This window comes from Eurosta solidaginis, chromosome 1, assembly GCF_040869045.1.
Source record: "Eurosta solidaginis isolate ZX-2024a chromosome 1, ASM4086904v1, whole genome shotgun sequence".
NCBI lineage: Eukaryota > Metazoa > Arthropoda > Insecta > Diptera > Tephritidae > Eurosta > Eurosta solidaginis.
The window spans coordinates 228,938,809-228,959,472 of NC_090319.1; the positions used below are offsets into that span (position 1 = coordinate 228,938,809).

At 41.8% G+C, this 20,664-nt stretch overlaps 1 protein-coding gene and 2 long non-coding RNA genes across 3 annotated transcripts in view; all 3 read left to right on the top strand.

Moving 5' to 3' along the window:
* The window catches only part of LOC137237050 (uncharacterized), a 154,704-nt gene extending 140,495 nt beyond the window's left edge, over positions 1 to 14,209 (top strand). Inside the window, exon 2 of the long non-coding RNA XR_010948784.1 lies at positions 14,104 to 14,209. This is a non-coding gene — a long non-coding RNA (uncharacterized lncRNA). The remainder of the gene's footprint in view (positions 1 to 14,103) is intronic.
* LOC137241545 (uncharacterized) lies at positions 5,874 to 6,497 on the top strand. The gene is made up of 3 exons (XR_010950005.1): positions 5,874 to 6,041; positions 6,105 to 6,319; positions 6,387 to 6,497. It is a non-coding gene; the product is annotated as an uncharacterized lncRNA (long non-coding RNA).
* Positions 14,210 to 17,656: 3,447 nt separating the features above from the next.
* Positions 17,657 to 18,533, top strand: LOC137237049 (tRNA (guanine(26)-N(2))-dimethyltransferase-like). Its single transcript, XM_067760211.1, has 3 exons — positions 17,657 to 17,672; positions 17,751 to 17,878; positions 17,935 to 18,533. The coding sequence occupies exons 2-3, from the start codon at positions 17,756 to 17,758 to the stop codon at positions 18,145 to 18,147; spliced, it is 336 nt and encodes a 111-aa protein (XP_067616312.1). The 5' UTR covers positions 17,657 to 17,672; positions 17,751 to 17,755; the 3' UTR covers positions 18,148 to 18,533.
* The last annotated feature ends 2,131 nt before the right edge of the window (positions 18,534 to 20,664 follow it).

Consider the following 20,664-nt stretch of genomic DNA (forward strand, 5'->3'; position numbering starts at 1 on the left):
GACCCTCCATGATCTACGCGATGTAGCACGCAGAGGTGAACAAGTGCTGGGAGCCATTTACCCAGGACGGCATGTAAGCGAGGCACGCGTGACAACCCCGGACATGAAGATGGAAGGCGAGGACGGCGAGATAGATCCGCAGATAGAGGCGCTGGAATATAGACGCAGCAGAAGACCGGACTACTCGGGAATCCAATGCTGGAATTGCCAGGGAATGGGGCACTCCTATATATATTGTGAGGAACCCATAAAAAGTCCTTTTTGTTTTAAATGTGGGTATAAGGGTGTATTCACTCCTAAATGCCCTAGGGACCATCGCAGGCAGGGAAACCAGTACCCGAGCGAGAAGGCGGGGGAACCTCGTTCGGCCTCATAGCTCCCACATCAGCCAGTGCTCGAGGCGTCGTCCCGTGCGCTGAACCAGAGGGCGAATCTCTGCATGGAGATGGTGAGCTTCCGAGGTGCAGTAGTACCCTGGCAGAAGAGCCCTCAAAAGTAATAATAACTTACCCTGACAATACGGACAGTTCGAATAGTTCTGAAGCCGAGAGTCAAACGTCTTCATCCGCGATAAGCGAGCCGATTAGAATTCTGCGACGCCAGCATAGGGATGTCGCTTGCCAGACGCAACTTTCACCAAACCTAGAAGAAAGGGAACATAGGTACGAACACATAAGACATACCATTTTTGAACAATATCCGGTATCGGAAAATATTTTGAAGTGTAGGAAGAGATACCACAGGAGAGTACAGGAGCGTAGATTGCTGCAAGCCGCCACGTTAACGCTTACAGAGGACGAAAGGCCTTTAGTAAAGGCTAAAATTAAAAATAGTTTTCTTGTAGGGTTGTTGGACTCGGGAGCCAACGTCTCCATCTTAGGGAAAAATGGATTAGAATTCCTAAAGGATAACGGCTTCGAATATCAGCCCTTACATGCGTTCGTATATACCGCAGGCGGCAACAAGCAAAAAATTTTAGGCTCAGTATCTCTACCGGTCACTTTTAAAAATATCACAAAGATTATTCGTTTTTACCTTGTTCCCTCATTGCTCCAAGAAGCATACTTCGGGGTAGATTTTTGGAGAGCATTTGCGTTAGCTCCCGAAATATTCCCAAGCGTAGAGTGTTTAGAGGTTAGACTTGAGAAGGAAGAAGAACTTAACCTGCACGAATTGTCGCCAACGCAAAAATTAGAATTGCAAAAGGTCATTGAGACGTTTCCTTCGTACGAAAATTTAGGCCTAGGGCAAACGGAATTAGTGGAGCATCACATCGACACCGGTGATGCTGTACCTATAAAAAGCAAACACTTCCCTCTTTCGCCACCGAGGCAAGCCGAAGCTTTTAGAGAACTAAACAGGTTACTCGAATTAGGAGTTATAGAAGAATCCAACTCCCCGTGGTGTAGTCCTGTAGTACTGGTCCGGAAACCAGGTAAAGTTAGGCTGTGCATAGATTCGAGGAAGGTCAACGCGGTGACTAAGAAGGATTCGTACCCCCTGCCTCATATCAACGGCTTATTGAGCAGACTCAGGGACACGCATTTTATTAGTGGCATCGATCTGAAAGACGCGTTCTTCCAGATCAAATTGACAGAGTCCTATAAGGAAAAAACAGCATTCGCAGTTCCGGGGAGGCCTCTGTACCACTTCAAGGTGATGCCATTTGGTCTGTGCAATGGACCGCAGACTATGAGTAGGCTGATGGACAAGGCGATCCCCTCGCGTCTGCGAGAGAACGTCTTTGTCTACCTGGACGATCTGATGGTATGTAGCCCTAATTTTGAGGATCATCTAAAATTGCTAGCGGAAGTGGCTAACTGTTTGAGAGACGCACGTCTGACAATAAATGTGGAAAAAAGTAAATTTTGTCAGAAGGAAATACGCTATTTAGGGTACCTGATAGGCAGCGGGTGTCTGAAAGTGGATCCGGGAAAAGTAGAAGCAATACAAAACTTCCCCATCCCTAAATCCCCTCGGCAAGTGCGTAGGTTTGTGGGCATGGCGAATTGGTACAGGGCGTTTATTACCAATTTTGCTGACTTGGCAGGTCCCTTGACCGACTGTCTCCGTAAGTCAGCAGGCCCGTTCAAGCTTACCTCTGAAGCTATAGAGGCCTTCGAAAAGCTGAAAGTAGCTTTGAGTTCCGCCCCTGTTTTGGCCCAACCAGACTTTTCCAGGGAATTCGTAATACAATGCGACGCTTCCAAAGTAGGTGTTGGCGGAGTGTTGTTCCAGGTCGATGATGAGGGCGCTGAGCATCCAATCGCATTCGTGTCGAAAAAGCTGAATAATGCTCAACGCAATTATACAGTAACCGAGCTGGAATGTCTCGCAGCCATAATCAGCGTGAAGCGTTTCCGACCCTATGTCGAAGGGTTACCTTTTCGGATTATTACGGACCACTCCAGTCTCAAGTGGTTGATGACACAAAAAGACTTGAGCGGGAGGTTGGCGAGATGGTCACTCTTACTGCAAAGATACGACTTTAAAATGGAACATCGTAAGGGCACCCTGAATGTAGTACCAGACGCGCTGTCGCGCTTTGATGTGGACGAGTTAACTTTCACTACCACACCCGGAGAAATAGACTTAGTCTCTCCCGAATTTACCAGCAATGAGTATTTAGACTTGATTCGGACCGTCGCCGAAAACGAGGAATCACTTCCGGATTTACGAGTTGTGGACGGTGTGATTTTCAAAAGAGTCAAGTTTCGTAAGGGGATGGAAGGGGAAGAAGACTCGCTGTGGCGTTTATGGTTGCCAAAAGGGTTGACTGAGGAAGCAGTGAGATTAGCACATGACGCTGACCGGAGTTACCATGGCGGATGGCAGAAAACCTTAGAACGTGTTAGGCAGAAGTACTTCTGGCCGCAGCAGGCTAAGGACGTCAGGGACTACGTCCAGCGTTGTGACACCTGCAAAACGGTAAAACCTTTGAATCCGAAAGGCCATTTCAGCGGTTATATTGCGACTTTCTAGGGCCGTATCCGAGATCTAAGCGGCGAAATCAATTTCTTTTTATAGTACTAGACCATTTTTCAAAATACGTTTGGCTAAAGCCCATGCAGAGAGCCACCACTGTTAACGTTATACATTACTTCGCTTCAGAAATTTTCCCAGCTGTAGGGGTCCCTGAGTTTATTCACAGTGACAATGGTAAACAGTTTATCTCGAAGGAAATGAACCAATTTTTAGTAAATTATGGGGTGACGCACGTGAGGACGGGGCTATATTCTCCCCAAGCGAACGCATCCGAACGCGTCAACAGAGAAATTGTTTCTAAGATTAGGATTTTCCTGAAAGATAAACCTGACCATACCGATTGGGATAAGCATATACCCGAGATTTTATCAGTTTTGAGAAGTGATTTTCATACGGCGATTCAGTGTTCTCCATACTTTGCATTATATGGCCAAAACATGGTCCAGCATGCCTCAACGTACAACATTTTAGGGAAACTCGGCAGCCTTCGGGAAGACCAAGTTACGGTAGTAAGCCGAGCTGACAAGTTGACTAATATTCGCGAGCAGATCCGTAGAAATTTAGATCAGGCCAAGGATAGGGGAGTAACCACCTATAACAAGCGCTCTAGACAGGTCAACTACAAGGAAGGTCAGGAAGTTTTCCGAAAAAATTTTGCCTTAAGTAACTTCAAACAGGGCATTAACGCCAAATTCCTACCCAAATACCTGAAATGTCGCGTGCTTCGAAAGATAGGCAATGCATTGTATGATCTCGAGGACCTAAACGGGAAATTGATAGGTCGCTTCCATGCTTCGGATATTCGTCCGCAATGAACCAACAAGGGCGTTTCTTTTGCCAATTTACAATTTGATTTTTTTTATATACCCACCAATTGGACTTTTTTGTCTGGGCGTTTTGGCGGTCGGGGACATCTCGCCCAGTATTCTCCCCGAGCAATGACCTCATAGGTTGTTCACACGCGTACTCACCGAGGACCGTGAACACCCTGGCAGTCCACGCTTAGGTCGGACTAGCCTTTCGGAGTTTGGACGAGTTCTCCAGATCAAAATGTCTACACCTTTTTTTTGTTTTGCATTCCGGTGGGAGCGATAACCACTAGGAATCATCTTTCGGAGTTTTGACGAGTTCTCCATAACAAATGTCTAATTGCCGCAAAGCCCTTATAACTAGGAAACAGAATTATTCCCAACTTGACTTAATTTTTTTTGATAGACCTATGTTGCCCGGCTAGCTTCGTAGTAGGACTTTGAGACTCTTATCTCAGGGGTGAGTCGTGCCCCACGTTGATTGACTGCGGAGGTCCCTGGCAGTGGCTTCCCTCAAATGATCCGGTTTCCTGTTCGCTTCATCGTCAGGTCTTCAAAGCGAAGCAGGTTTGTTACGGTCTACGGTTATGGTCTGCTGTTACGGTCTACTTGAGAATCGACGTGCGAACGCCCTAAGGGCTAGGATAGGGAAATAAGGTGGCATCGCTAACTAATCCAATGGTTGGGAAAATTCCCAATAACGGCAACCTCCATGGCATAACTATACAAGGGGCCACCGGAATTTAGGTGCGTCGGTGGCCATGGATTTTGAGGGTGGGATATAAGCACCGGGCGTCGCAACACCACCCGCGGCGCCCCCTATGTATATTCGGCCCTTTTCTTTTTTGTCTTTAATTTTTTCCAGCTTTTTTGTTATTATTTAATTTTTCAGCGTTTCTTTTGAGTTTGATTTAAACTGTTAGAAACCGGCCATGTCCGGTTCGGTATTTTATTGCGTCAGTTTTTTTTTGAATTTTTGAATTTTTAAATCTTGGAATGTCTAACGGTTTGTCCGTGGCATCCGGTCCGACCGGATGTCGTTTTAATTTGAATTATAAGCGTTTTGAGTCGGTCTCTGCGCTTTTTGACAGCTAGTTTTGATAGGCATGATAGGAACTTTTTTCTGTTTATGGCGCAGGAACAGTAAGGTTGGCAAGGACCCGCCCCAGCCGACAATGACTAGCCACTGTGCACCAACACATCATGCCGACCGCCTTCCTTACTGATTCCACTGTGAATGCGATTCCATAACAAACGATAAACAGCTGATTACGTAAGGGATACGACTACAGCGATACGACATACTATAGTATATTTATTTATTACGGTCTTTGAGACCTAGTTGATGTTAAGTAAACATTTGTTTCATTAAATATTAAGGCCCGTAATCATAGTCAAGTTAGAATAGAGTTTTTTCGATTTAAACATGATTCTAAATTAAACATCGTTTTAAGTCTATCATAGTCAACTTAAGCACTGTTTTATCTCTAAAAAGGAGTTTTAATTTTAAAATGGCGCGAACGTCATTTTAAAATATTAAAATCACATTTAAGTTGGCGTTTTGCGTTGCATACGTGCGAAAATACGAGAAATTAAAATAAAATGTAATTATTGAAGTGAAAGTAAAAAAATGGACAGAAATTAACGAATTTTGAGGTATTTTGCGATTGTAGATGATGCAATCCCAAGTAGGAGGGAAAAATTGTACAAGACGCGGTACGATCCTTTCCAAATGGAGGAAGACGATTTTTATCAACGATATCGATTCGATAAGGCTACAGTTCTATATCTCATAGAAATTTTGGATATTGACGAACCTTTGAATAACAGGGGACTTCCAATTTCGGCCAATCTGCAGGTTCTCACGGCGTTGTGATTTTTAGGAAGAAATGTTCGCCAAAGTGACATTGGTGGGTGCTATAATTTGTGATCTGCAGAATTTTACTTGAATTTACCAATTTTGGTCATTTAAGGTGATCTTCATGGATATCACAAGCTACAGTTGGAAGGGTTATAAAAAACATGTGCAAAAATATTGCCCTTTTGCTGCCACACTTCATTGCTTATCTATCCAATCAGGAGTTGGCTGACGTAAAATCTAAGTTTTACAACGTGTCCAGATTTCCTGCAGTTATTGGAGCAATTGATTGCACACACGTTAAGATAAAACGCCCGGCGAAAGATGTTGGAGTGATGATGGCAGGACAATACCTTAATTGAAAGGGGTATTATTCCTTAAACGTTCAGGTTAAACTTTTTTTTGCTCACTTTGTTGTGTTTTTAATCATATAATATAAAATACATCCATAGATCGTATGTGATGCAGACTGCAAAATTTTGGATATTGTCGCAAGATTTCGTGGCTCAAAGCATGACGCTCGGATTTGGAACGAGTGCCAATTAAAAAATAAATTAGAGAGAATGAGAAGTTCCCATAATGGTGTACTACTCGGAGATGGAGGATACCCTTTGTCACCTATTTTGTTAACCCCTGTTAGGAATCCTTCAATACCAAAGGAAGAGAGGTATACACATCACGACATGCTTGGCAATGTGCATATTTATTCATGTTTAATTTTGTTCTGATGATAGGTACAATAGGTCACACATTGCCACTCGAAGCAAAATAGAATGCCTAAACGGACAGATTAAATCGAAATTCCGTTCTATTTTCGAACGTCTTCGTGTATATTTGGATACAGCGAAAAATGTTATTATTGCTGTTGCTGTACTTCACAACATCGCTAAGGAACGGAATTTGACATGTAAGTTAAAGAAAAATCAATTTTTAAACGATGTACTATCGTATTTTTTTCATTACAATTTTGGATGCTGAATCTGCCATAGAGCCCGTAGCAGCAACAAATGCCAATGCGCCACCAAATGTACCAAGTACCACCACAGGAAGGGCATTTCGTTCAGCATTTATTATACTATGTACAAACATACACCAAATTGGCAATTTATACCATTTGGGCAATTTATTACGTAATTTATCATATAATAAATTGCAATAATAAATTGCCAATTTAAAAAAAATTCTGTAATAAATTGTTTCAAACTGCAAATGCAACCTTGTAAAGTGTGTTTATTGAGTAGATTTTAACGGCAGTTACGCATGGCTCAATTATATGATTGGCTTATCTCATCAGCTGATTTTACTTTTTTCATTTCACTGGAGTAGGGATTGTCAAAAGAAGATGGCAAACTCAAAATAAAACCAAAACATTGAACACATTTTTTTACAACACACAAAAATTGCAAAGTTTTATGATTTTATTCCATTCCATTCTCCTAATACCAACACGCACATTTTGACAGTCTGAACAAAGGTATGTTGTTGCTGTAGAGATGAGCCAACCAACTATCAGATTACTATTGTGTAAGCTAAATTGAGTTGTATGAACACCACTCAATTTAAATCGAAATTGCCTCAATTTATTTTTCTGTTTGAACATAGTATAAATGCTCATTTTTAGTAATCTTTAATAATTGATACACCTTGGCATATCGCATGCACCTTATTGTTGTGTGAACGCCCTAAGATTTTCAATCATGCGATTTAATTCGAACGCATTAAGCTTGTCAAAAATTACTTTTGAATGAAAACAAATCACGCATGTAAATAAATAAAGAAAAGTCAACAAGCAACCAATTTAATCAATTTTTGATAAAAACTATAATTAATAACTTACCGGGAGTTAGTTTTCATAAACGAATCGCACACTAATTTTCGCACCAAATTTCTTCTAAAAGTTTTATATTTTACCCGGAATCTGTAATAGTGCACTGATTAAATATACAACCTCGACTACTAGCACGCGTCAAAAAATGCCGGGATAGGCGTCAAACTACGCGTCTTTTAACTATGTGAGGAGATATTTTCACCTAATTTTTATCAAAAGTTATGAAAGGTCCCTGTTATATTTCGCCAGACTTTTTTTTAAGTGCGCCAAAGGCTGCAAATACAGAAAAGTGCTCTGCGCAATAGTACTATGGATCCCACCCCCTCCGCATAATTAGTACCTAGGTCAAAGCCAGGATAATTGTTTACTTTAGCTCACAACTGCTACAACTCGTCCAAAAATGTCAGAGGAGGTGTCAAAAGACGTGTCGAATTTGTGTTGTCCAGGGTGAATGTGTGTGTGCGTGTAGTGAGGACCCCAGCTCATCCCACGTCCCAGGTGGTAGCTTGTAATACCACCTGGAGGGTGATGGGTTGAGCTGGGATTCCGAGTGGCACTCCTTCCTGTCCCCACCAGACTGGGGAGCGGTTTCGAAACCGCTCCACCCATTGCGGCGGAGGCAGGAGGGGTGTCCAGGGAGAATGGACGGGAGGCCTCAACACCCCCAACCAGTCCCAGGGGCAAGCCCCTGGAGACTGCCCCTGTGTTGCGGCTGGGCGTGTTGAGACCAACCCGTGGGTGCCTGGAACGGACCCTAGTGGGCCCAACCTATCTCGGAGGGGGCCTTAAGACCCCCCCTCGATTGCGGTTGGGAGCACTAGGGCCAAGTATGAATGTGTTGTACCAAAAAATTTTTTTTTGCCTGGCCTACTGCCTTCTGATGATGGGATGTCAGCGTTCCCATCACCACCTACATTGTTCATATAAAATTTATATATAACTAACCGTTTTCTTTTCAGCTTTTGAAATTTTTTTTTTCTATTTTGGTGCGATCATTGATAAATGATTGCATTAATTCTCGCACAATTTTTTTTATATAGATATATAAATTTTTTTTTTCCTCTTTCAACAAACCATCTTCTGGGAACAGAAGTTTTTTTCGAATACTAGGATTTGACAAAGAATTTTTTTTCTAACGGATTATGTCGCGTGACCAGTCCTACGGGCAAACGGGCCGGAACACTCCGTTCGGGAGTGCGGGCAGTTTTCGAGGGAACCAGCACCGGGGCGGTGCTAATAGGGGGGCTTTTTCGAAAGCTAGGCGTCCTTTGGTGGTGCATACCCCAGTAGGGGGGTCCTACGGAAATCCCGCGGGGACTCATATAGGCTCAAACCGGAACGACGACCGCGACAAATTGGACATACCTGTAAGCACCAGCAATTTGAATGCATCGCTGCTAAACACACATAACATCTCGGGGCTAATGACCAATGTGTCGAACTATGCACCAGATGGAGCTGGTGCCTTACCACCAAATCAAGAGGTTGGAAATTTTGGGGACGCTACCAGTGATCAGGCGAACACCCTAGGAATGCAGGACGAAGCCACTCGTGGAGGCTCGTGGGTGGACGTGCTACACCAACTGTTTCAGGCTTCGCAGGAGGAAATGCGGAGAGAGATGGGCTCAATTAGAGCCAACATGGCCCAGCTCAACGCCGCTCTCGAATCCACGCAGCAAGCACACCAGCAACACAGGAACGCAAGTAGGATGGACCGCAACCCATTGCCATCGGTAGTACCGCCAATGTACCCGACTCCAAGCAGCATAGCAGTAAAACCGCAGGAGTGGAAAATCGCATTCGACGGCACTGGCAGCGTAGCCGATTTTCTTTTTAAACTGAACACCTTGTATGAGCGCACACAATGCACGGATGAACAAATAATGGCCAGTTTCCACTTGTTCCTTTCTGGACGAGCCGAAGAATGGTACTGGCTATTTACCAAACAAAACCCAAATGCGACATGCCTTTTTGTGCTACTCGTTAAAAAGAGAGTTTGGCACTTTGAAAACGGACCACGAGATCATGATGGAGATCTCCATGCGGAAGCAAAAGGCAAGTGAGTGTTATGACGTGTTTCACGCGGACATAATCTCCTTGAACGCGCGCTTAAGGGAGCCAATGTCAGAGCTTCTACTGATTGACATAATAAAAAGGAACGTCAACAGTAGCCTTAAGCTAATGCTTTTTAATGCGGACGTAAGGAACCTCCATGATCTACGCGATGTAGCACGCAGAGGTGAACAAGTGCTGAAAGAGAGCAAGCTGCTGGGAGCCATTTACCCAGGACGGCATGTAAGCGAAGCACGCGTGACAACCCCGGACGCGAAGATGGACGGCGAGGACGGCGAGATAGATCCCCAGATAGAGGCGCTGGAATATAGACGCAGCAGAAGACCAGACTACTCGGGAATCCAGTGCTGGAATTGCCAGGGAATGGGGCACTCCTATATATATTGCGAGGAACCCATAAAAAGTCCTTTTTGTTTTAAATGTGGGTATAAGGGTGTATTCACTCCTAAATGCCCTAGGGACCATCGCAGGCAGGGAAACCAGTACCCGAGCGAGAAGGCGGGGGAACCTCGTTCGGCTTCATAGCTCCCACATCAGCCAGTGCTCGAGGCGTCGTCCCGTGCGCTGAACCAGAGGGCGAATCTCTGCATGGAGGTGGTGAGCTTCCGAGGTGCAGTAGTACCCTGGCAGAAGAACCCTCGACTGTAATAATAACCTTCCCCGATAGTACTGACGATTCGAATAGTTCTGAATCCGAGAGTCGAACGTCCTCTTTCACGATGGGCGAGCAAATCAAAATTCTGCGACGCCAGCATAGGGATGTCGCGTGCCAAACGCAACTTTCCCCAACCCTAGAAGAAAGGGAGGATAGGTATGAACAAATAAGACATACCATTTTTGACCAATATCCGGTATCGGACAATATTTTGAAGTGTAGGAAGAGATACCACCGGAGAGTACAGGAGCGTAGACTGCTGCAAGCCACCACGTTAACGCTTACAGAGGACGAAAGGCCTCTAGTAAAGGCTAAAATTAAAAATAGTTTTCTTGTAGGGTTGTTGGACTCGGGAGCCAACGTCTCCATCTTAGGGAAAAATGGATTAGAATTCCTAAAGGATAACAGCTTCGAATATCAGCCCTTACATGCGTTCGTATATACCGCAGGCGGCAACAAGCAAAAAATTTTAGGCTCAGTATCTCTACCGGTCACTTTTAAAAATATCACAAAGTTTATTCGTTTTTACCTTGTTCCCTCATTGCTCCAAGAAGCATACTTCGGGGTAGATTTTTGGAGAGCATTTGCGTTAGCTCCCGAAATATTCCCGAGCGTAGAGTGTTTAGAGACTAGGCTTGAAAAGGAAGAGGAACTTAACCTCCATGAATTGTCACCAGAACAGAAATCAGAATTGCGAAAAGTCATCGAGACGTTTCCTTCGTACGAGAAGTTAGGCCTAGGGCAAACTAAATTAGTGGAGCATCACATCGACACCGGTGATGCTGTACCTATAAAAAGCAAGCATTTCCCCCTTTCGCCGCCGAGGCAAGCCGAAGCTTTTAGAGAACTAGACAGGTTACTACAGTTAGGAGTTATAGAAGAATCCAACTCCCCGTGGTGTAGTCCTGTAGTACTGGTCGGGAAACCAGGCAAAGTCAGGCTGTGCATAGATTCGAGAAAGGTCAACGCGGTGACTAAGAAGGATTCGTACCCCTGCCTCATATCAACGGCTTATTGAGCAGACTCAAGGACACGCATTTTATTAGTGGCATTGATCTGAAAGACGCGTTCTTCCAGATCAAATTGACAGAGTCCTCTAAGGAAAAAACAGCATTCGCATTTCCGGGGAGGCCTCTGTACCACTTCAAGGGGATGCCATTTGGTCTGTGCAATGGACCGCAGACTATGAGTAGGCTGATGGACAAGGCGATCCCTTCGCGTCTGCGAGAGAACGTCTTTGTCTACCTGGACGATCTGATGGTATGTAGCACTCATTTTGAGGATCATCTAAAATTGCTAGCGGAAGTGGCGAACTGTTTGAGAGATGCAGGTCTGACAATAAATGTGGAAAAAAGTAAATTTTGTCAGAAGGAAATACGCTACTTAGGGTACTTGATAGGCAGCGGGTGTCTGAAAGTGGATCCGGGAAAAGTAGAAGCAATACAAAACTTCCCGATCCCTAAATCCCCTCGGCAAGTGCGTAGGTTTGTGGGCATGGCGAATTGGTACCGAGCATTTATTACCAATTTTGCTGACTTGGCAGGTCCCTTGACCGACTGTCTCCGCAAGTCAGCAGGCCCGTTTAAACTCACTCCTGAAGCTATAGAGGCGTTCGAAAAACTAAAAGTAGCCTTGAGTTCCGCCCCTGTTTTGGCCCAACCAGACTTTTCAAGGGAATTCGTAATACAATGTGACGCTTCCAAAGTAGGTGTTGGCGGAGTATTGTTCCAGGTCGATGATGAGGGCGCTGAGCATCCAATCGCATTCGTGTCGAAAAAGCTGAATAATGCTCAACGCAATTATACAGTAACCGAGCTGGAATGTCTTGCAGCCATAATCAGCGTGAAGCGTTTCCGACCCTATGTCGAAGGATTACCTTTTCGGATTATTACGGACCACTCCAGTCTCAAGTGGTTGATGACACAAAAAGACTTGAGCGGGAGGTTGGCGAGATGGTCACTCTTACTGCAAAGATACGACTTTAAAATGGAACATCGTAAGGGCACCCTGAATGTAGTACCAGACGCGCTGTCGCGCTTTGATGCGGACGAGTTAACTTTCACTACCACACCCGGAGAAATAGACTTAGTCTCTCCCGAATTTGGCAGCAACGAATATTTAGACTTAATTCGGACCGTCACCGAAAACGGGGATTCACTTCCGGATTTACGAGTTGTGGACGGTGTAATTTTCAAAAGAGTTAAGTTTCGTAAGGGGATGGAAGGGGAAGAAGACTCGCTGTGGCGTCTATGGTTGCCAAAAGGGTTGACTGAGGAAGCAGTGAGATTAGCACATGACGCTAACCGGAGTTACCATGGCGGATGGCTGAAAACCTTAGAACGTGTTAGGCAGAAGTACTTCTGGCCGCAGCAGGCTAAGGACGTCAGGGACTACGTCCAGCGTTGTGACACCTGCAAAACGGTAAAACCCACCAATCAGCAGTCGAGACCACCTATAGGGAGTACCTTTGAATCCGAAAGGCCATTTCAGCGGTTGTATTGCGACTTTCTAGGGCCGTATCCGAGATCTAAGCGGCGAAATCAATTTCTTTTCATAGTACTAGACCATTTTTCAAAATACGTTTGGCTAAAGCCCATGCAGAGAGCCGCCACTGTAAACGTTATAAATTACTTCGCTTCAGAAATTTTTCCGGCTGTAGGGGTCCCTGAGTTTATTCACAGTGACAATGGTAAACAGTTTATCTCGAAGGAAATGAACCAATTTTTAGTAAATTACGGGGTGACGCACGTGAGGACGGGGCTATATTCTCCCCAAGCGAACGCATCCGAACGCGTCAATAGAGAAATTGTTTCTAAGGTTAGGATTTTCCTGAAGGATAAACCTGACCACACTAATTGGGATAAGCATATACCCGAGATTTTATCAGTTTTGAGAAGTGATTTTCATACAGCGATTCAGTGTTCTCCATACTTTGCGTTATATGGCCAAAACATGGTCCAGCATGCCTCAACGTACAACATTTTAGGGAAACTCGGCAGCCTTCGAGAAGACCAGGTCACGGTAGTAAGCCGAGCTGACAAGTTGACTAATATTCGTGAGCAGATCCGTAGAAATTTAGATCAGGCCAAGGATAGGGGAGTAACCACCTATAACAAGCGCTCTAGACAGGTCAACTACAGGGAAGGTCAGGAAGTTTTCCGAAAAAACTTTGCCGTAAGTAACTTCAAACAGGGCATTAACGCCAAATTCCTACCCAAAAACCTGAAATGTCGCGTGCTTCGAAAGATAGGCAATGCATTGTATGATCTCGAGGACCTAAACGGGAAATTGATAGGTCGCTTCCATGCTTCGGATATTCGTCCGCAATGAACCAACAAGGGCGTTTCCTTTGCCAATTTACAATTTGATTTTTTTTATATACCCACCAATTGGACCTTTTTTGTCTGGGCGTTTTGGCGGTCGGGGACATCTCGCCCAGTATTCTCCCCGAGCAATGACCTCATAGGTTGTTCACACGCGTACTCACCGAGGATCGTGAACACCCTGGCAGTCCACGCTTAGGTCGGACTAGCCTTTCGGAGTTTGGACGAGTTCTCCAGATCAAAATGTCTACACCTTTTTTTTTGTTTTGCATTCCGGTGGGAGCGATAACCTCTAGGAATCATCTTTCGGAGTTTTGACGAGTTCTCCATAACAAATGTCTAATTGCCGCAAAGCCCTTATAACTAGGAAACAGAAATTATTCCCAACTTGACTTAATTTTTTTTTGATAGACCTATGTTGCCCGGCTAGCTTCGTAGTAGGACTTTGAGACTCTTATCTCAGGGGTGAGTCGTGCCCCACGTTGCTTGTCGTCGGAGATCCCTGGCAGTAGCTTCCCACAGAGGATCCGGTTTCCTGTTCGCTTCATCGTCAGGTCTTCAAAGCGAAGCAGGTTTGTTACGGTCTGCTGCTGCGGTCTACGGCCATGATCCCCTTGGGAGCGTGTTCACGCGAACACACCTAGCGATGTGGTGAAAGTGGCGATAAAAAAAGAAAAATATCGAAAGGAAGGGAACAGACAGACCGGCCATCACTAAGAAAATTTTTGCTGACTACCATGAGTTTCCGCCCGATACACACGGAGGAAAAAAAACGAGAAAAACTCCAAAAAAAAGAAAATTACAGATTTTATTACAATTCGGGCGCAAAATTATAAAAATAATGGAAGTATTATTTTAAAAATACTATTACTACAATTTCGATAAATTCGTTGATAGGTATTTGAAGAAAAAGCAACAAAAGGGACGGTTGAACGCGAAGCGCATACAGACAGTTTATTCTCATCGGTGTACAATAAATGCTATAACCGGACTGGAATTGCAGTTGGAAGAATTACGTATTATGGTTATTTGGAAGGAACTAATGTATAGAATTTCATTGATCATTGACTTCTGTTTGGACTGAAAGTGGAGCAATTTAATAAAATAGCTTAATCGTTGTGTGATAAACCTTAACAAACATACATTATTACTGTGGGGATGTCCATCCAAATTTTGTGAAAAAGTTACATACTTATACCTATAAAACATTCTGACGATTGCACGCTCAGCACCTGGCTTTGTTTACATCTGCAAAGTTTTATTAAAATTACTTGAAATGATCAGTCTCCGGTGACAGTATCAAATCATCGTCACCAAGCATAAAAACACACGTATATAAAGCAAAGCAACTAATCCACACCAAAGGACCAATCTTAGTCAACCGCAACCACGCAATTGTTTTTCGTAGTAACATAAGGACAGTTAAGAAACGGCAGCAGTACGCGGCAGCGTAACACCACGAACGCCCAAAATTAGCACCAAGTCATCGAGATCGTAAAGGTCAACACGAAGTTATATTGCCACCAGGTTCATTTGATCACCTCGGACCAGAGCGCAACAACCACGAACAGTACCAACACCAACCTGCAACGACAGCGACAACGGCAGAGCCAACACCAATGGCCTGCAACCTGACTTGGGTGAGTTCGTTCCAAAACACAAGTAATAATAATAAACAGAAAATGGAATTTTTGAATTAGAAAGCTTAGAAGTTGGCAAAAAGAAGAAAATTATACTTAACTTAATTGAACACAATCTAATTAAATAATGCTAGTAATTACATTAATATATAATACATACAACTGTAGGGAGCAGGAATAGGAGGAGCAGTAAGAAAATGTGTAGTATATAGCATAAACATGCATAATTGTACAATGAAATGGCAAAGCAAAAGCACAAGTATAGCGACAGTTCAAAAATCTATACATACATACATACATATATAGTAGCAAATGCAACTAATATGCATATATAAAGATAACATACAACAACCAGAGTAAATAAGTATTTACGGAAATTTGAGTTAAATCAATTGCATCAATTTGCATTAGATCAGATAAGTTCAGAAATCAATAAGTGAAGGCGTAACGTAATTAAAATATACAAACATACATACAAAAATAAAAAAGGTGCGTAGGAGTTGAATTTGTTGTAAATCTAACTATATTATTATATATATATTCAAAAGCGGTAACAAATTATTAAAAGAACACAACTAAATAAAGAAGATAAAGTTAAAAATATGCTAACTTTACAACAGATACTAAAATGACTTTATTAATACACGGAAATAGTATATTATAAGACATACCTACCTATACATAAATTTAAGAAAGTTAAATGTCAGCAAGCTTTCATACAACTTGCAAGAATGTAAGTATGTCTACTAGTATATGAGCAAACGAAATACATATATATATACATACATATAAAAGAAAAAGAAAATAAATTATAAACCTAAAATCAGCGCGCGTATATAAACGAATTAACCAATATAATTTAAAATAAAATCAGGTTAAAGTAAATTAGAATAAAACTACATTAAAATCAATTAAAGCGAAATAAATAAATAGAGTAAATAAATAAGACAATAAATACCTTAATACGTAAATAAATACAATAAATCAATAAAATAAAATGAGATAAAACCTCATAAATACAATGAATTATTAACAAAACCAAAAGGCAATTATAAATGAATAGCAATTGGAAAGGGTAATACAACTAGCTAAACTTAAACTAAATAACTAAGAACAGGTTATGAAAAGAAAAGAAAGGAATTCAAAGTAAATTTTTTTTTGGCTCTAATAGTTTTGCGTTCGGTAGTTAACCTAAACCTCTGATATGGTATTTTATTTCTTTGGAGCCTTTTGCATATTTATACATACCAGCAATTTTGAGGAAATTTTTCAATTTTATTTAATTATTTTGAGATTTTTTTTTCCTTTAATAAAAGTGCGTAAAGCACCAAAATGTAAAATCAGTAGTTAGGGTAACTTATAAATAATAGAAAATATTTCAACATTTTTGTATTTCTAGTATACCTCTGTCTTAATAATGACTTGTGAATAAATTTTGTAATCTAAATGGGAATGCTGGCGTCTACGTTATTTAGAAGGCACTAGGTAGGCATACAGGTAAGGGGCCACCGAAATTTTAGGTGCGTCGGTGGCCATGGTTATTTGAGGGTGGGATAATGCACCGGGCGTCGCAACAAGACCCGCGGCGCCCCCTATGTATATTCGGCCCTTTTCTTTTTGTGTTCCCTTTTCTTTTTTTTTATTTTTGATCTCTTCAGCTTTTTGGTTATTATTTGATTTTCAGCGTTTTTTTTTTGATGTTTGATTTTTAGAGTTAGTAACCGGTCATGTCCGGTTCGGTAAATTTTTTTTGCGGTTATTTTTTTTGAATTTTAAATTTTTGAATTTTTTGTTGAATTTAGATTTTGAATGTCAACGGTCTGTCCGTGACATCCGGTTCGGCCGGATGTTGTTTTATTTTGAATTTTTAAGCGTTTTGAGTCGGTCTCTGCGCTTCTGTCGGTTTTGTTTTGAATTTGACAGCTGCTAGTTTTGATATGCATGATAGGAACATTTTTCTGTTTATGGCGCAGGAACAGTAAGGTTGGCAAGGACCCGCCCCAGCCGACAATGACTAGCCACTGTGCACCAACATATCATGCCGACCGCCTTCCTTACTGCTTCCACTGTAGATGCGTATCCATAACAAAAGAAAATGAAATATGTAATTGCATAGTATAAATAATCGTGAGCAATTCTAATGCAGAATAGTAAATTTTGATTTCCACATACAAGAAAAAAATTCTTGTTACCATTAAGATTTATTATCCAAAATTGAAAAAAAAAGATTAGAAAATTCGGTGTAAAAAAACGGCTATGTGTGCAATAAAATAGCATCTCTTGTTGAGATACACCTCCATGGTCTCCATTAATTATTGTGACGGAGGTGTGTTTGCAGCAGCAAAGTGAACCCAAACAGTGGTCGTGGTGGTTGTTGTTCGTGGTCCGCATCAACTGGACCAGGTGGGGCAATGACGCCACATCCAGTTATACCAAGGTATATACCACAACAGCAACCGGGTAATGCAAGGCCACTATAGCAGCAGCAACAACCTCCCAAGGTTGGCTATCATCGTTGATTTATAAAAAAAACAGTGTTGTGCATCTGTAGTGCTTAAATATTTCCTCTGTTGAAACAGTTTCCATGATTCACTGTTCAACGAAAGCAGCAGCCAGCGTATGCCACCACCGAACAGCTGATAACAAAAACTTGGATGCACAGCAGTTTAAAGCCAAAATGGAAGTTGAGGAAATATCTGAAAATAAGGTAAATATATGTTTCGCGTTATTAACAAAATCGCCCTAAATTTTATGAATTAACAGATCGCTACGAACGACAAAGCACCCGAACGTGTGATCAAAGAAAGCACTACAGAAATTATTGCCGGCGGGGCCGTATTCTACAATCCAGTACAAGAATTTAATCGTGATTTAAGTATTTCAGTACTTAATGTATACTCAAAGCGGTTGATAAGAGAGCGGGAAGCGGCGGCGCATAAAAATCCACAAAATACAAAGGAAAGCAAGCAATGCTAATGACAAGAAACCATACACGGCTGGTGGTGTAAAATACGACGATGGACTGCGAATATTGGAAGCGCTTGCTGCAACAGGTTGTCAGGTCGTGGGTCGTCCCCGCGTTGGGCTTCATTCAGACCTTGGCCCGCTTTGATGTAGAGAGCCTCACATGTTGAGGTGGAGTACGCTGTTAAAACAGCAATATTAAATGTTTGGCTCGTTCAGAATATAGGAACAAAAAAACCGAAAAGTTACCAGCGGGTCCCTCCTAAACCAGGGGTGGTATCCACAGTATGGTTACGCAGAACACCTTTCTGCGTTGGCGGCCTTCTGCTGCGCTTATAACAAATCACCCTGGGTGGGTCCAACACCGGTTTGGAGACCAAAACTATATCCACGCAAAGCACTTATTTTCACAGTTTTTTTTGTTGGGTACCCAACAGAACAACTATCACACGAAAATCACCAACTTACACTGCAAATATCTCCGCATAGAGATACAATTCTTATTCTCCGCCTTCGGAGCATTGTTTTCGAGATTAAGACGCGTCTTTTGACACCTCTCTCGACATGTTGTGGGTAGCAGTCGATCCCTCAACTACACTTTATCATAAATAAAATTTATAAAATTGTGTTTACCAAAAAGGTAAACACGAGAAACGTCAAATGAAAATGTCCTCTGCCATGCACCAGAATTCTGTTAAATTCTATTGTGTTGGTAGCCAAAAAAATTCACCATATACCATATAACAAAAGCTTTTTATGGTAGATAGAAATTAACAAACGAGTCAGGGTATTCTAAAAATTGCTTTTTTCTTATCCCAAATTGTAAATTGTATAAAATTTGAATTTCACATTGATTTGCATTGACGTATATCCGAGTCACTATAAATCTTATCCGGTTTAGTCTTAAACGTAACGTTCATAATAGATCAAAAATTTTACAAATTGTAAGGTGTCTATCAGTCACAAAATATACCACGACGACTAATTAGGCTGTTTTTTTTTTGTTTTACCTTTTTTTTGCAGAGAGGGTATAAACCCTGCACCAATAAGCCCCCAATCCCCACATAAAAGAGCTCTTTTAGGCAGGCATTAGGGTGTGTTTTAAAAAAACTTTTTTTATATAACTCCACTTGAGTAGATAAGAGTTTGGTGATTTTGGCGACAGAAAGACCCAGAAATATAGTCCCAAATGAATATTTGTCATAGATCTTTTTTTTATACGGAATTCATGTGCACATTTTGATTTTTTTTGGTTTATTATATTTTCTTTATACGTTCAGAAATACTGTTTTAATACGTTTATTTTTTACTTTTATATGTCTGTGTAAAGATATAAATTTTTTTTGCGAGGAAAGAAACCATATGTGTTAAACTCAAATTTACATATATGTATATATAAATTAAGTTGTTTGAAGAAAAAAAATTATTGAATCTAAACGAAGCTTGATTTTTTTTTGTATAAGATTTATTTCATTCGTGTATAGATTTTAAGATTATGTTTATTAAAAATGCGTTATTGAAGTGAAAAGAGAAGTAATATGGCTTGCTAATTTCTTTTGGGGCGGGATGTAAGGATGGAATGATGAGGAGGTAAGTGGGAGTATGGAGCATGGCATTAGGGTGACCGCAGAGTAGGTTGCACGATACGAGCGGTCCAAGGTTGGGTGGGATTCCTGTGGTGCGGTGGGTAAGTGAATCCGAAGAGGTTGAACGGGAGGAAATAAATATATGTGTGCGTCCGGTTCCCAGATGGCGGGTTGAGAACCACGGCCTGCCAAATGTACTGAGCTAGCTAGGGCCACCATCGGGAACCAAAGCAACGTGTACGTGACAAGGTTTACGTAGCATAAGTTATGCAAAAGAAGTAGCAGGCGTGCGTGAAATTGTTGCAAATGATCTATCTAAGGTGGCAGTAGATTCCATTAGCGTAAATATGCGACACAATGGAGTGGAACATTTAGTTGTGCCAAGCGAAGGGGATGCAATGTAGGTTTGATATACGACTCAATAGCTACCCTACAAGAAACGCTGATAGTTTTACTAATACACTCACACTTGTAATTGACAATGCTGATCCTGCGATGACGTAAACATTGATACTTAAATTTATGTATGTTCCTTTGATCGCTCACGCATGTCCGCATGTTCCCAACAACAGCCTATAATCATGAAAAAGGACTCAAACTGGGAAAGCTTCGGACACCTGGTACAGAACAAAAGAACATACAGCAGATACCATTATGCATGTGAGACAGATACATAATTCTCAACGGAATTTTATGTATGCGAGAACAGTTTATCCGATTTAATCATGTTGTCACTACTGACTGTCATATGACAATCAAATGATTATCACGGTTGTTTTGTTATTTTTTAAATTCCGCCATTTTCAACCGACGAAAACCATATAAAAAATAAGTTTAAAAAATAAAAAAGAGAGCATTTCAAAGCTCCATGCTAAAAGAAAAAAAATCGAAAATAATATTAGAAAATACCAAAAGCTGTCGGAATGTATGGGGCTCACTCAAA

Coding starts and splice junctions, on each gene's coding strand:
- LOC137237049 (XM_067760211.1), top strand. CDS start 17,756: ATGATTCACTGTTCAACGAAAGCAGCAGCCAGCGTATGCCACCACCGA. Junction 17,879..17,934: donor AGGAAATATCTGAAAATAAG/GTAAATATATGT, acceptor ATGAATTAACAG/ATCGCTACGAACGACAAAGC.